The sequence below is a fragment of the Trachinotus anak genome, unplaced genomic scaffold (assembly GCF_046630095.1).
Source record: "Trachinotus anak isolate AG129_WGS33_773 ecotype Australia unplaced genomic scaffold, CSIRO_AGI_Tana_v1 ptg000009l, whole genome shotgun sequence".
Classification (NCBI taxonomy): domain Eukaryota; kingdom Metazoa; phylum Chordata; class Actinopteri; order Carangiformes; family Carangidae; genus Trachinotus; species Trachinotus anak.
This window is the reverse complement of record NW_027273860.1, coordinates 20424463-20438888: the sequence shown is the minus strand read 5'-3', so window position 1 is coordinate 20438888 and position 14426 is coordinate 20424463. Positions and strand designations below refer to the sequence as shown.

Below are 14426 nucleotides of genomic sequence, written 5' to 3'. Positions count from 1 at the left end.
AGAGGACTTTTCAAAGCATCACAGACCTTGACTTCAACTAATAACCGTCTCTGCTCACTACCTGTACAATAGTGGTAGAAATTGGAAATCATTCTGGCTTTTATGAAGCTTGACATCTCGCTTGGATGTTGTAAATGAAATTTCAGTGGTTTGTGGAAAACACTTTGTAAGCGGTGTGAAACAGTGGGCTGAAAACAGAGTCTTTCAGAGGCAAGAAGTGACAATGCAGTTATTTTTGGTCGATATGCTGCCTCTGCCACGAGGAGACATAGCAACAAGTTGTTCAGAATGACAGCCAATGCCATGACAGTACCATAACAACTGGGATCATTAGTGTACATAAATAATGAAGCATTGCATCTATAGTTGTGAAAGCAATGTGACCTAGCAAGAATGCCTTAATGAATGGGAAAGGGCAGGGACAAAAACATCATTACACCAGGGACCATTATATGGGAATGTGCTCTCGCCCGTACTCACCTCCTCTTGACCGCTCGACCCCTGGTTCCAGAGGCTAACGGTGTATTTTGGTCCATTCTCCTGAGTGCACTGCCGCTGTCTGCCGGAGTGACACAAGCCAGAGACTCAGAGAGTGAATCTAATTACAGAGACAATTATGATCGTGACCCAGTTTGACCCGGATTTGTATTCAAATGGACTCATTTACCTTGAGGTTTGGAGATGCATCTTCTGAGGACTGAGTGTGAACCCAGAGACTCCTCTGTCACTCAGTCTCTGCGTCTGTTACAGTACTCACACATGTGCTTGCAACTGGACTCACACTCTGTGCACAATCATCACTGATATACATGCCTATTTATCAGCCGAATGGTACAGAAGGTTTATATACAGGACAGGGTGATAATTCATTGTAATTAGTTTGTCAACTGTCAGCAGAATCATATTGTGATGAAAAATTGTGATGAAAAATCAATGACTTAAAGCAAGATGTAACTAAAAACTAATGACCTTTGTTTAACCAGACATCAGTACTGAAAACTACTGGTCACCTGTGGTCACCTGTTACATTTTGAAGGTCCCATATTGTATAATCTTTTTTATTTTTTTTAAATCATAAAGCAGGTCTAGGTTCTATATTAATACTGTGAAAGTATCAAAGCCTCAGTCCACAGAGAAATGCAAACAGCCTGTATTCAGACACTGAGTCTTAAAACCAGCCGTCAGGACTTCTGCAACTTTGTGACGTCACAACAAAGCAGTCACCACGTTCAGCTATGCTCGTAACATGACCCACCTGGAACCACCATCCAACTTTGCAACATTTGGTCTCTCAGAGTGTTTTCCTGAAATCAGCTTCATTTTTATATATACAAAAAAAAGAGTCAGCCATTGGCTGACTGACCTGTTGTTACTAGAGCTCCGGAGAGAAGCCTGAGAGAGAGGTAAAACTACACTGAGATGGTTTTTGGTTTTTAAAACCACAAATATATCTTTTTATGGATATCAACACTTCAGATAAAACACAAGAAGAATTTAAAATATGGGACCTTTAATAAAACATCACTGTCCAAAGAAAACTGTGCTTCTCCAAACTTAGTAATTGTGACCTTTTTTATTGTATTTGTTCATTTATTTAAATTTAAGAGCCAACAGTAGAACTAGAAAGTTAAAGTTCAAAGAAGGGCAATTTATTGTAAAAAGTCTTTGAAGCTGTTTAGATCGAAGGACGGGGCAGGCGAGAGTTCAGACGTCTGAGCCAGGACAGCTACCGAAGCAAAACAGGCCGAGCTCTAATCTTCAGCAAACACAACTGACAGACAGGGGACTGCATGAGACAGGAAGACCAGGAAGACAGGGGCAATGAACCTGAAGCGCAGACAGATAGGGTGTTAGCCAGGATCACATAATACAAAGAGAATTATACTTTGCGGGACGAGGAGAGTCGGCCGAGGTGTCTGTGCCTCAGAGAGCAGAACGACCAGGCGAAGAGCGAAGGACTGAGGTTTAAAGACTGCAGGCTGCTGGTGAGGTGTTGTTCTCATCAGAACAACAGGTGTGCAAGTGAGTCAGCAGGACGAGGAACTGGATGCCACACCCCAACAGGTACACACCAACAGAGAGAGAGACAAACAGAGCAGAAACAAGAGACACAAGGAAGGGGAAAAAACGATAGAAACACTATGAACGAGGGAAAGATGCTGCTGGATCCTAACATAAAGGAAACATAGATGAAAAAATTCTCCTCCTTCTTTAGCTACATAAACCCATTGGAGCCAAAACTTATATTTGACTTGGAGATACATGGTTTTCACAGGACGGTGATGAAAGTCTTTTACATGTGACACTGATTAGCACGTTGGGAAGTCAGATCTCACCAGTGAAGCTAAGCCTAAGTGGGCTGAACCAAACAACCACAGAAGGCCGAATTACCGGGGGGGGCAAATTGGGCAACCTTCCCAGGGGCCCAGACCCTCAGGGGCCCCATGTGCACTGTTAGTCATTTGGTTTGTGGTAAACTGAGCTGCTGCTCTTATAGCATTTCAAAAGCCCCACATGAACCCAACATTCACCTGTGGGCTCTGAGTCTGTACTCCCCTTTTGGGGGGGGGGGGGGGGGGGGGGGGGGGGGGTTATTATTATCACTCCCCCATTAATGAGTCTCCCTGTGGGGACTGATGAGGTCAGAGCCTAGATGTCAAACGTAAACATTATACTGCACATATTTTACATTTACATTTTAATCTGACACAAGCTGGCTGAAGGAAGCGTAACTCACCCAAACTGCAGCAGTAAGTAGTGGAGTGGCATCAGCTGGTGGAGGTTTTCTGGTTAACCCCCTCCCACTGGGTGCTCCCCACAAATCCCTACCAAAAAGCTGTTGCTTCTTTTGGGGTGAGTCAGGCTCTCGCTGAGGCCTGCATATCAGTTTTCAAATGAAGCGATGCTCTAACTGTTCTTGCTTCAGAAATGAATCAGCATTGAACAGCCAAAAGAGGAAAGAGCTGTGGCTCTTCATATTTCTGAAGCCTAAATACAAAACAAAACAGAAGAGGAAAAAAAATAACTTTCTAATGTGGCACTCTTTGTTGTGGGCAATGTTCTTAGATCCTCTCTCATTTCTTCTGCTAATTGCAACATGGTAATTAGGTGTAGAATCTAATTTACCATGGGGGTTGTGTAAGGAAATATGCATTATTCAAGGGGGAATCCGAGGAAGGAGGAGGAGGAGGAGCAGTATTGGGATAGCAGAATAACAATAGTACTGATGATAGTTGCGTTTTTCATAGATAACAGTGACAGTGAGGATTGAAATGGGAATGACAGTGTAGGAGGGGCAGATAGCAGCAATGATGATGATGGTGATGATGATGGGGATAGTGATGATGGTGATTATGGCACAGTGGTGGCGACTGCGGTTGTGGTGCTCCACAGCCAGCAACATAAAGGAGAGTCATTGACCTCAGATTTCAGTCCTATTTCCCCTACAAGCCAAGTCCTAATAGACTCCATTAACAGGAAAGGGAGAGAGAGAGAGAGAGAGAGAGAGAGAGAGAGAGAGAAAGCCCTGACGCTGGAGCTTTCAGAGTAAAGTCTGCATATGTGATGACTTGCAGTCTGGCTGGCTGAATGAACCAGGCTCAGAGCCTGATAACCTCCTCTTTCCTTATTATTTCCCCTCATTTAACTCACTGTGTGCCTCCATCAGTCCATTTTCTCATATGTGTGTGTGTGTGTGTGTGTGTGTGTGTCTGTGAGAGAGAGAGAGACGAGGCAATCTCTCACTCCTACAGCACGTCTGTTATTTCACAGCAATTTTGGATAATGATTTATTTTACTATCCACAATTGGAGAGGCCTTCCGCTTGAAAGGGAATGATAAAATAGTAATCCCTTTGCAATTATGTAGTGAGAGATAGTCACATTCATTGAGATTCACTGATACAACTGACGTGGACACGGGACAGCTTTGAAATGATTGTGAATAACACGCTCATTCTCCTTCACTGTCACCAGCTCAGTGTATCAAATCAAAATCAACATGCCTTTATAATACTGTAAATACTTGAAGTAGTCCTCAGCAGATAAACAACAATGGAGAGTAGTTGTCCTTCCAAATGACTACGGGACGGGTCTATCATTTCAGTTGATATTTTATGGTGCATACTCTTAACAAATTTGCATTTAATCAAATTATCACGAGCCTTTGCAGCCCTCAGGAGTCGGGGAGTTTACTCAGATCCTTTACTCGGCAGTAAATACACTCAGACTATCGAAAGTACTTACTGTGCAGAATTGTGGTTCTTATTACATATCATATTATTGGATTATTATTATTATTATCATCACAGATGCATTAATATGTAAGCAGCATTTTAATGTTGCATCAGGCCCAGCTACAGCAGAATGGGACATTTCAACAAGCATCGTCTTTGTAAAATGATGATGCATTTTGCAGAAATAATTTTCATCTACAAAGTAAAGAGCTCCATGAAGGGTCAAGAGATACATCTGTGGGTTTGAGACATGATTAAACTCTGCTTTTTATAAAATACTGGATAACTTATTCTTCCATCCATTATCTATACCCTTAATCCATACAGGGTCACGGGGGCACTGCAGCCAATCCCAGCTGACATTGGGCGAGGGCGGGGCACACCCTGGACCGGATGCCAGTCTAAAACAGGGCTGACATATAGAGACAAACAACCCTAACTTATTCTCTCTTGCTGTAATCATCTGGGAAGTATAGAGTTGAAATCACTCTTTGATACAGTGCATTGCTTAATCTGGCACTTCTTCGGGGCCTCTCTGTGTCACTTTTTAACGCCTCTTTAGTGCCACTTTTCAGAAGCAACGTGTTTTTGAATGAATGTGTTACATTTATTTTGGCAGCGGCGATGAAAGGAGACCGTCACACCGGAGACCGGGTTCTCATTGGTTAAGGTTGGGGAGATTTTGTTGTTTGGTTTAGAACAGAAAAATTTCACTGTGGCTTCAGAACCATAATGTGCTCTCACCCCATATCCATCAGCAGACAATGGGCCACAGTCTGCTGGACTCAGCAGTGGAAGCCGGACTGCGCTGATCGATGAAAAGTACAGGCTCCTCACATTTGGACATAACCACGGTACTTAATAATGAAATGGACTCAGTTACTTCCCACCACTGGCTAGCCGTTACATTACTCCTGACCAAACCTTTCCATGCCATAACACTGTCATAGAATACAGTCTCCTCTGAGACATTAAGATAAGATGTGTGACATCTAACATGAATAATAGTTTCCAGTAATCCTCCGGGGTTTAGACTGAGTTACAATATCAATGTGGGAAAGCACATGGAGGATGTGCACTCTGGATACATCAAAGGAAAAATGCAATCTTAGAGCTACATTTACGAGAAACTTTATCCATGATGGTCCACTTCACAAGAGGATGTTCTGCCTCTAACGTGAGGATGTGAGTCAGCTGCATGGAAGTGAAATGCAACATGTGCCCGAGTCCAGCGTCAGAGGTTAAAGACAAGAGTCTGAGCCTCCAGGATTTTCTCCACGGGCAGGTCGGGTAAGTCGTTTGGCCTCTCTGCTGCTCATGTTGCTCCTCAGCCATGGATTATGCATCACAGGTACATTTGAAGTTGACAAACCAAGTGGGGCGGCAGTTTTGGGAGATCAAGGAGCTGCAGCATTTGAGGCAAAAACAACATTCTTCACCACTCTGACGCTGGGAGGTTCTCCAGAGCGAGCTTAATTACCAACTGCAGGCAAAGATTCATTTACAAACCACAGGGCTTTTACTGAGAATCAGAGGAGCTAATAAGTTGCCTGCCCATTCTAGGTCATCACCATGAGCAGGAGAGCAGAGAGGAAGAAGCATGTTGTTTTTGTTTTTTTTTAGAGTATTTTCATGTTAGCTTGTAACTTAAAGTCGGCTCTTTGGTTTATCCACTGCTGTTTTGTATCATTATCTGTGTCAAGTAGAGTAATTATCTAACAAATATATAAAAGTGGCTCTCTAATTAAATGCCATGGGCTGTAAGAGATGGAGATAAATTATTTATACTGTTTTGATGAGAGCTAGCTGGCTCTAAGGAGCGAGCAGCCGCTCGTTTTTAGAATTGAAACCGCTGCAGTGAGATTACACAGAAACTTTTCAGTCGCGTGTTTAGGAAAAAAATAAAGAAGCTAAATCTGAATGTTTCCCACTGGGAGTGAGGTGTGTCAGGTTTCTCTGTTTAGCAACCATTTTCTCAAAAGATGTAATTTTCTTATTCGAGAGAAATATATCCATGAATCAGGAGGAGGTGAGGCCCTGTGGTGCATCACAGCAGCAGGTTTAACCCTTTCAGACAGACTTTCCACTGCACAAAGGGTTTGGTCTCTAATTCATTTTTTAAGTGCCAAATCTGAAATGTCAGATGTGTTTTCCTGGTGCTCACACCCTGACCCCTGATCTAATTCTGCCCCTGTTACCGGAGGGCAGGGTGCAGCTGAAACGCAGCCATTTAGCCTCCACAAGCTGCATTAAAAAAAAAAAAAAAAGAAAAAAAAAAAGAAAAAGCTTTCACAATAATGAAGCATAACTGAGAAGAAGTAACGAATGAGCCAAAGTCAGATAAGAATTTCTTATTATTCCAATAAAAAATACATTCATACAGAAATATAACAATTTTGCAAAACAATTTCAAATAAAAATTTCATAAAGCAAAAACATAACAATTTTACAAAAGTTGTTTTTTTTTCTTTTTATACAAAGATTCAGTTGAGAACAAAGAGCTGTGTGTGTGAGAGAGTTTGTATGTGTATGTGTGTGTGTGTGAGTGTGTGTGTGTGTGTGTGTGTGTGTGTGTGTGTATGACAGAAGAGGTGGGGAGGTGGGATGAAAAAGATGATGGAAAGTGTGAGAGATGTGAGCAAACATGGGGCTAAATCAAGGCTCAATTACCACTGGAACAGTATCGGCTGCTGTTCTCACAGAATGGATGTTCCCTCTCTTTGCCCACAAAAGGCATCGCCAGCACTCCCTGATCTATCGCAGCAAGCAGTTTCAAGTTTGTACTCATCCTGCCCCCCCCCGCTGATCTGAAATCCATATGTTGTAGCACGCCATGGTATGACTTGCTGCAACATCGAATTCCTGCAGCGAGGTCGCTGATCTGGAGTGGGTGGCACAGATCGCAGTAATAAAGTGTAATCCCTATAATTATTTCAGTCTCCACCTTCTGTCGAGCAGCCATCTCTCTCCACCTCCGCTAAAAATCAAACATTTAAGGGGAGATACTGTCATGAGGTGTTTTTTTTTCCTTTTTTTTTTTTTTTTTAATTTCCATGTGCAACATCAATGCTTGATCCCTATCTCCTCCTGAGAGCCCCCGCCCCCCTCGCTCCTGTGGTTTTCATAACACTGTTGCAGCTTGGCTAAAACAACGCTCCCCAGACAGGTCAATAACCAACCTACACAGTCAGCAGTCTGTGACAGATTCCATGCCAACAAAGCCTTTAGCAATTCATTACTGAGAGGCAGTACAAGGCGAGGCCTGTCCGACTGCAGCCTGTTAATTACAATAAATCTTTAACTTTTTCTTCAGTCCCACTTGCAGGGGTGGAGGGACGGGGTGGGGACAGGGAGGGGAGGATGTTGTCTATGATGGTGGTGGTGGAGGAGCAGCACTCGTTTTTGTTCACCTAGTCTGGTCATTTTGTACCTCGGAGCTGTGTGTGATGGACTTGAGTACATACTACACAGTAGTTAACATCTTTAATAAATGAATGAAGTGCTCTAAACATACAGCATTTGTCTTATTTACATGTTCTGACTCAATTGAATGTGATATACATCATCCAAGCTGTTTCTCTGACTTGAGAAACAGAAAAAGCAAATCGACTGAGTAAAAGGTACTTTTCTGAACATTTACATGTTAACACGGTTTAACCGTTGCAGGAGCAGATGCAGGTAACATTAAACTAAAAGAGGTGCAAGTGTAATCTGTAATTGAGCCTTGATCGAGCTTGTCAAATCACCCATACAACAAATGTGACCTCCCGAGCGGAGCAGAAAACCAACGCTGCCACAGGGCTGAGTCACGCTCATAAGGCACCATTAAGGTCAACAGTGCATTATTAGATAGAAAAGAAAGTACAAAAATCAAAATTAGTCCTCAAGGCATAGGATGAATGAGCAAGCAAGTGGTGAGACCTCCAGCCAGATGAAGAACCAGGATGAAGGAAATGGATGAAGTTGTAAAAATAAGAGGAAATCATCAAGGCTTTATGTACAATATTGTAACATTTAACTGTTCGCTTCTTAGCTGCACTTTTATTGAAACTATTTGCAGTCCTGATTACAGTGGAAACAGGAAATGAACAAACCCTAGAACCATGCAACACCTGTCTACGGAAGTTATAGTATAGTTGTGTTATACCTCTAAGCACACAGCTTATACAATTGGACTACAAATGAGCTTTGTAGCTTGTAAAAAAATAATAAACCAGGCTACATAACACATTGCACATTTAGTAGCTGCACCAAAAACACCAAAAAAAGCTCCTGTCATACAGTGACCAGGGGGGGGGGGGCAGGGGGAAGTTTTGGTCCCTGGGTCACACACCAGAAGGGGACACATCTCTCTCTGGTTGAACCCAGGACATCAAAAGCAACCCCCCCCTCCACCCACAAGTCTGGGTGCCAGACAGACAGGCAGGCAGGAACGTCCTCCCTGCCTCATCCTCACACTGCCACCGGGGGAAACACAAGTGGAAGGTTTCCCCCAGAAACCCATTCAGTCCACAGCAACATTGGTACCAGCCCCGAACCATCCATCCATTCTTCCATCCATCCATCCATCTCTTCTGAAAAATCCTCCCGTCTTCTCTCCTCCCAGGGGCCAGTGGGCCAATCTCAGACATTCACAGTGCACACATGCTTACCTCAGACAGTTTGTAAAGTACCAGTGTATCTGCTGTCCGGGAGATGTCCCCAAAACATCATGCACCATACATACAGATCATTCACTCTTTTTGTTTGTGTGTCTTTTATCTTTTTTTTTTTGTCTTTTTATGTGTGTTGTAAGTCCTTCTCAATCAGAACAAATTCTTCCCCATCCATGATTTTGTCCTCTTGTTGCAACAGACAACCTTCAGAGCGCCTTTCTCCAAAGAGAGGTCCCGGAGGCACTGGGTTTCAGTATGGTGCAAAACGGCATGCTTTGGCTGGAACACACTCCCGCCACTCTGCTCTGGGACAGTTCAACCAAGAGACTGGTCGGGAGACGGCGTTTGTTTTTTTTTTTTCTTTTAGAAACTTTCCCCTTCGCTGCGTTGCTTGGTTGGTGCTCGCTCTGCTCTAGATGTGCCTCTTCATGTGAAGAGCCAGATGGTCAGACCTGGAGAAACATCTGGGGACAGAGGGGAGGGGGGACAAGTCAATAACAATGTTTTAATAATAAATAATGATAATAATTTCATTCAGTTTATGTAAAAAGCTTTGTGCTACTCTATTAAACATGCTTTTTAATTTCATGTTAATTTGGGCTGAACGCAAATCATATTACAATTATTTTTGACAGATATTGCAATTTCAGTGGGAATAGTCATTTTTGCATTTCTTTTTTTTTTCACTGGGGCTTGTACCAAACAACCGTGTTCCTTTACATCTGGGGGATATGATATGTAGGCGGGGGCGTCTCTGTAGCACCACAATGACACATTTTACCTTTGTCAACAAACTGCAGCTTTTATGATTTGGTCATTTTGTTATTTCAGTAATATTTCGATTAATTGTTCAGCCCTAATGTGAAGTAATTAACTGATCCAACAAACTCCTGCTGAAAAGTGGCCTATTAACACCAGTTATCTCCTCCTGATTCGATTTTAATAAAGCCTGACTGATGCTGGATTTTTGAGGCCGATACTGATGTCGATATCTGTGAGTTTCAAAAAGAAATCCAATAATGACAAATCAGCTGATAGTAGTTTTTTAACTTGTTACCAAGATGCAAACAAAGCAGCAGATTTAATAGTTAAAGATCCATTATTAGATGGGCTACACTTAACATGTTAATTTTTCAGACCGATACTGAAATACCGATACCCAAAATGCAAAGTGACATTTCTACAAACACAAAATGTACTGAGCTTGACATTTATCTCATCTTTGGCATTTCTGGGCTTCAGTTTTTTTGTCAACGTACACACAGCTGCACCTGAGCTGCGATAAGCTAGTATCAGCCTCCGGGCCTATTTATCAGTCTTAAGCTACCTGAATAAAATGCATCTTTCAATCTTTGACGACATGCATCACTATTTGGAGGATCACGTCAGCAAACACATGCGTGATGAATGTATGTTGTAGCTCTATGAGAGGGACAGACAGAAGCTTATCAAAAGCCCGGTGATGGTGCCTGCAGATAAATGGCCAGGCTTACCTGTCACAGTGACTGCATTTAAATGGCTTTGCCCCAGTGTGCTTCCTGAAGTGTCTGGTCAACTCATCGCTTCGTGCAAAACGCCACTCGCAGCCTTCCCATGAACACCTGTACGGTTTCTCACCTGCAGAGCAAACAAGGAGACGATTGAGTGATGGAACTGAGCTCAGATTCGGACACAAACACAAAAGGAATGCACCGTGTTTTCTGCTCAGGCGACGACTGGTCAGCTCTGCACTGTTGTTATTCAAATGCATTCACATCAATCACCCCGGGGCCACGGCCAGATGACATAAGTGCCGACAAGTCAGTTGAGACCCGGCTTCCCCTGAACCTGTTGGACCAGTGGCTCTGTGTTTGTGCAGCCTGGAACATGCTAACAATGCTAACAGCAGTGCAGTGCAGCTGAACATGTGCCATATAAATACATATATAAATATAAATGTACATATATGTATTAAATGAAAAAGCTGCATGTGCAATTTCACGCCTCTAATCAAAAATAAGAAACACTCAAATGGCCATTCAGAGGCCTCCCACTCTGTGCCCCCTGGCTCCCCACCCATTCACTCCTTTCCCATGGTGAAACTCAATCTGTTTTGAAGTCCTTTTATCTCCCATGTGCAACCCCTCCCCCCCCGCTCCCTCCCTCCGACCCTCTCCTCTCTCGCTCGCTCTCTCACTCACTGGCTCAGTCAGTCACATTCCAGATAGATTAGGTCACAGTTTAGGTATCCAGCCATGCAGAGCTAATACTCACAGCGCTCCAGCTGAGGACATCGTGCAATGCGGACCTTTAATTACATTACACAATGGATGGACAACGCCATCACGCTGGAGGACTCAATTCATAGCCCTTCCACCCTTCGCTCAATAAAGGCTGAGACTTTGCAACTCCATGAATGAACTTTGTGCTTGAAAACAGCAGAGGAGACTGCAACCTTTCGGTTTACTCGGGTCACATGTGTTTGTGGTTGAGGCAGCCTCGGCTCTGATAGGTTGTGTGAACTCACCTGTATGAGTGCGCTGGTGTGCTTTAAGGTGGGAGCTCTTCGTGTAAACCTTGCGACACCCGTTGAAGTGACACCTGTGTACTCGCCTCCTGCCATCCGGGGATGCGTCCCCGCAGATGAGTCCCGTCTTTTCCGAACTCTTTGCCACCCCGCCGCTCCTAATTTTGACTGGCAAGTGCAACTCGGTGTGCGTGGGGACCCAGCCGTTTGTCACGGCGCCGGGCTCTGAGTTGGCCTCCGGCGAGGACGGGGGAGTGCTAATGACGGAGGGGCTAAAAGGTCCAGAGCCAACCAGGACAGAGCCCAGAGGGTTGGAGGTAAAGCTGTGTGTGGGCGAGAGCTCCTCAGAACTGTCTGAAGCCTCGCTGCTGGCATCTGAATTCACACTGTTGGTGTCCAAGATTTGGCTGTCCTGATTGTCCTCCTCGTGGGCCGGGGCCAGCTTTGGGTCGGACTCGGCCTTGGCCTTATCCCCGCAGGCCAGGATCAGCTTGCTCCAGAGGTCTTCCTGGCTGTCGAACTTGAGGTCTGATGTGGAGACGTAAGGCTCGCTCTGTAGGTAGCGCTCCAACTCCAAACATGTCTGATAGAATGGAAACACAGAGTCAGAATAAATGAACTGCAGCATCCCTGAAGAGAGGAGGTTCACTCACAGCAGCTAAACGCTTCTGTGTGGGAAATCCTTTTAAATGATGCATGTGCACATTCCCCACAGTCTCTTATGTAGAGTCATATTTGTTAAATGCTTACAGTGGAACATTTTAGATTCCTGCACTTTCCCCCACTGTACGTAGGCTACAGCTGCAATGATTAGTCAATTAATCGATTAGTCAGTAGAAAGAATATGAATCATTTAGTCATTTTTCAAGCAACATTTGCTGGTCCCAGCTTCTCAACATGAGGGTTCCCTGTTTGTTTGTCTCATATATGATGACAAATCAAATATTTTTTGGTTTTGTACAAAAAAAATGGACAAAGTAAGTCACTTTGGTTCCTGGGAAGTTGTGATGGGTGTTTTTCACTACTTTTTGATGTTTCATAAACGACAGATTTATCGATAATAACCGTCTCCATTAGCTGCAGCCCTATAAGGCAAGTTTACAAAAAACATCTGCATTTGCATTTCATTATCATATCATGCCTCATCTCTAACATCATCACGTGTACCAGCCATCTCAGCTTCATGAGATCTACAAAACCCACAAACTCCAACTCTGCAGCACATGAGTGCCGCCAAACACTAAACGTGCACTGTCATTTCAGCACTCGAGTGACTCACTGAAGACATTTAGAGTCCTTTTAAGGAAGCCGCTCAACTTCCCCCTCCAACATGAGCCATTCAGCTGCTTTTCCTCATGCGTACCTCTGACATGCAATCACATCCTTCCTCACTGTCAGCCGCCGTAAAAAGATACACTGGCTTCAATTTACTTCAGAGCCCATTAAAGTTGAAAAGAAGGGGCCGTTCATTAGAAGGTGCTTGGAGACAGCAGCTTTGACGAGGCAGATGTGGAAGAAATATTTCCTCTGGGCTTCTGCAGTGCAATATTTTCCAGCTGTGCTGGTGTCTACTCATGCACGGAGGAACTGGCCACGGCTGACATTAGATAGTGTCATGCTGTGGAGCCCATTCAAATCACAGGATGATGCAAATGGATGTTTTTAACTAAAATAAATACTGTGGGGCAGAAAAGGGATGAGATTCTGTTCAAATGTTAAATGCTGGGTTAGAGAAGAGAAAATCAAACATTGAATTGTGTTTAAAGTTCATAATGTGGGTTATGAAAAAGAATGAATCATCTCATGAAAGATTTAAAAGAACATCATTATTTCCTCATGAGCTGCTGAGGTGATCCTGAGCCAACAATACTACATCTGATTTTGAATGAACTGCTCACTGCTCCCTCTCACATCCGCCGTCACTTCACCGGCTGGACGGGATGCCAGCTTCACGTCCCGAAGCCATCCGCTGAAACAAGAAGAGCTCAGGCTGGAAATATAGCAGAGCAGTACAGAGCAGCACGCCGCTGCCGCTGCCGCTGCCGCTGCCGCCGCCGCCGCTGCCGCTGGAGTTACTCTCCCTCATTCATCCTGGCGCAGCAGAGCCTCGACTCCAGCTGTCAGACTGACACACTGATCCACTTCAGCCTGCCAAAAACTTCATAACGAAACTGATTCTGACAAAGCCCTGCCAGCTGAGTGGATGGGCTCCGTCAGAGCGCCGGGCACCTGTGTTTACAGCCGCTATGGTGTGATTTTTAACTTCCCTAGAGCTCTGATCTATTAAGGCAAAAAGAAGCGTGAAACCCGCTCAGTTCCGCTTTGCCACACAAGCTCAAACACCGACTTAAAGACAGTTAGTAGTAGACATATTCACCTGCTGCCAGTACTCCTCCAGTGACGGTAAGGCTGAGAAATAGCCCGTGTCGTGAACTATTTGAAGTTCTTGAAAGATGCTGCACATGGGTAGAACATCCATTTTTTCTTCTTTTATTTTCTTTAAAAAAAAAAAAAGCCTATTTAGCTGCACTTATTTATATTTTTCTCAGGTAGAAAAACACCCAGTGAAATGAAGGAGAGCGATCCCCTGCGATGCAAACCAAGACGCGCTTGTTGTGAGCAGCGGCAGCAGCAGGAGACGGGAGTCCGTCCGTCAGTCCCCCCCTCGCTTCTTCTCTCTCGCCTGCGCGCACGCTATTTGCAAACACTGCACCGGACTGGATGAGGAACAACTGCGCTCTGCAAACTTCCCTATTCAAACCTCGATGCCCGCCCCCCCCGCCCCCCCCCCCCCCCTTCCTCACGGCAGGATTACGCCTGCATGGTGTCAGCCAATCAGAGGCGAGCAGCGTAAGGCATTGCAAATGATATCACAGCCGACCAATCGCGGCCGGCCTCTGACTTGATTTGGTTCCTTCTCCGTTTTAATTGGTGCGTTTAACTCCCAGCGGCTCGCCGCTGATTGGCTGGTTATTTATAGGCATGTATATAAGCGGGTGTGCTCGGTTCCCCTGTAGTCTTTTCTCTCGGC

General features: G+C 44.4%; 1 protein-coding gene across 1 annotated transcript; it reads right to left on the bottom strand.

The window, feature by feature from the left end:
- Positions 1-6570: 6570 nt before the first annotated feature.
- klf6a (Kruppel like factor 6a) lies at positions 6571-14136 on the bottom strand. Its single transcript, XM_071485708.1, has 4 exons — positions 13773-14136; positions 11396-11978; positions 10383-10506; positions 6571-9353 (listed from the first exon to the last, which is right to left on the bottom strand). The coding sequence occupies exons 1-4, from the start codon at positions 13872-13874 to the stop codon at positions 9302-9304; spliced, it is 861 nt and encodes a 286-aa protein (XP_071341809.1). The 5' UTR covers positions 13875-14136; the 3' UTR covers positions 6571-9301.
- Between the last annotated feature and the right edge of the window lie 290 nt (positions 14137-14426).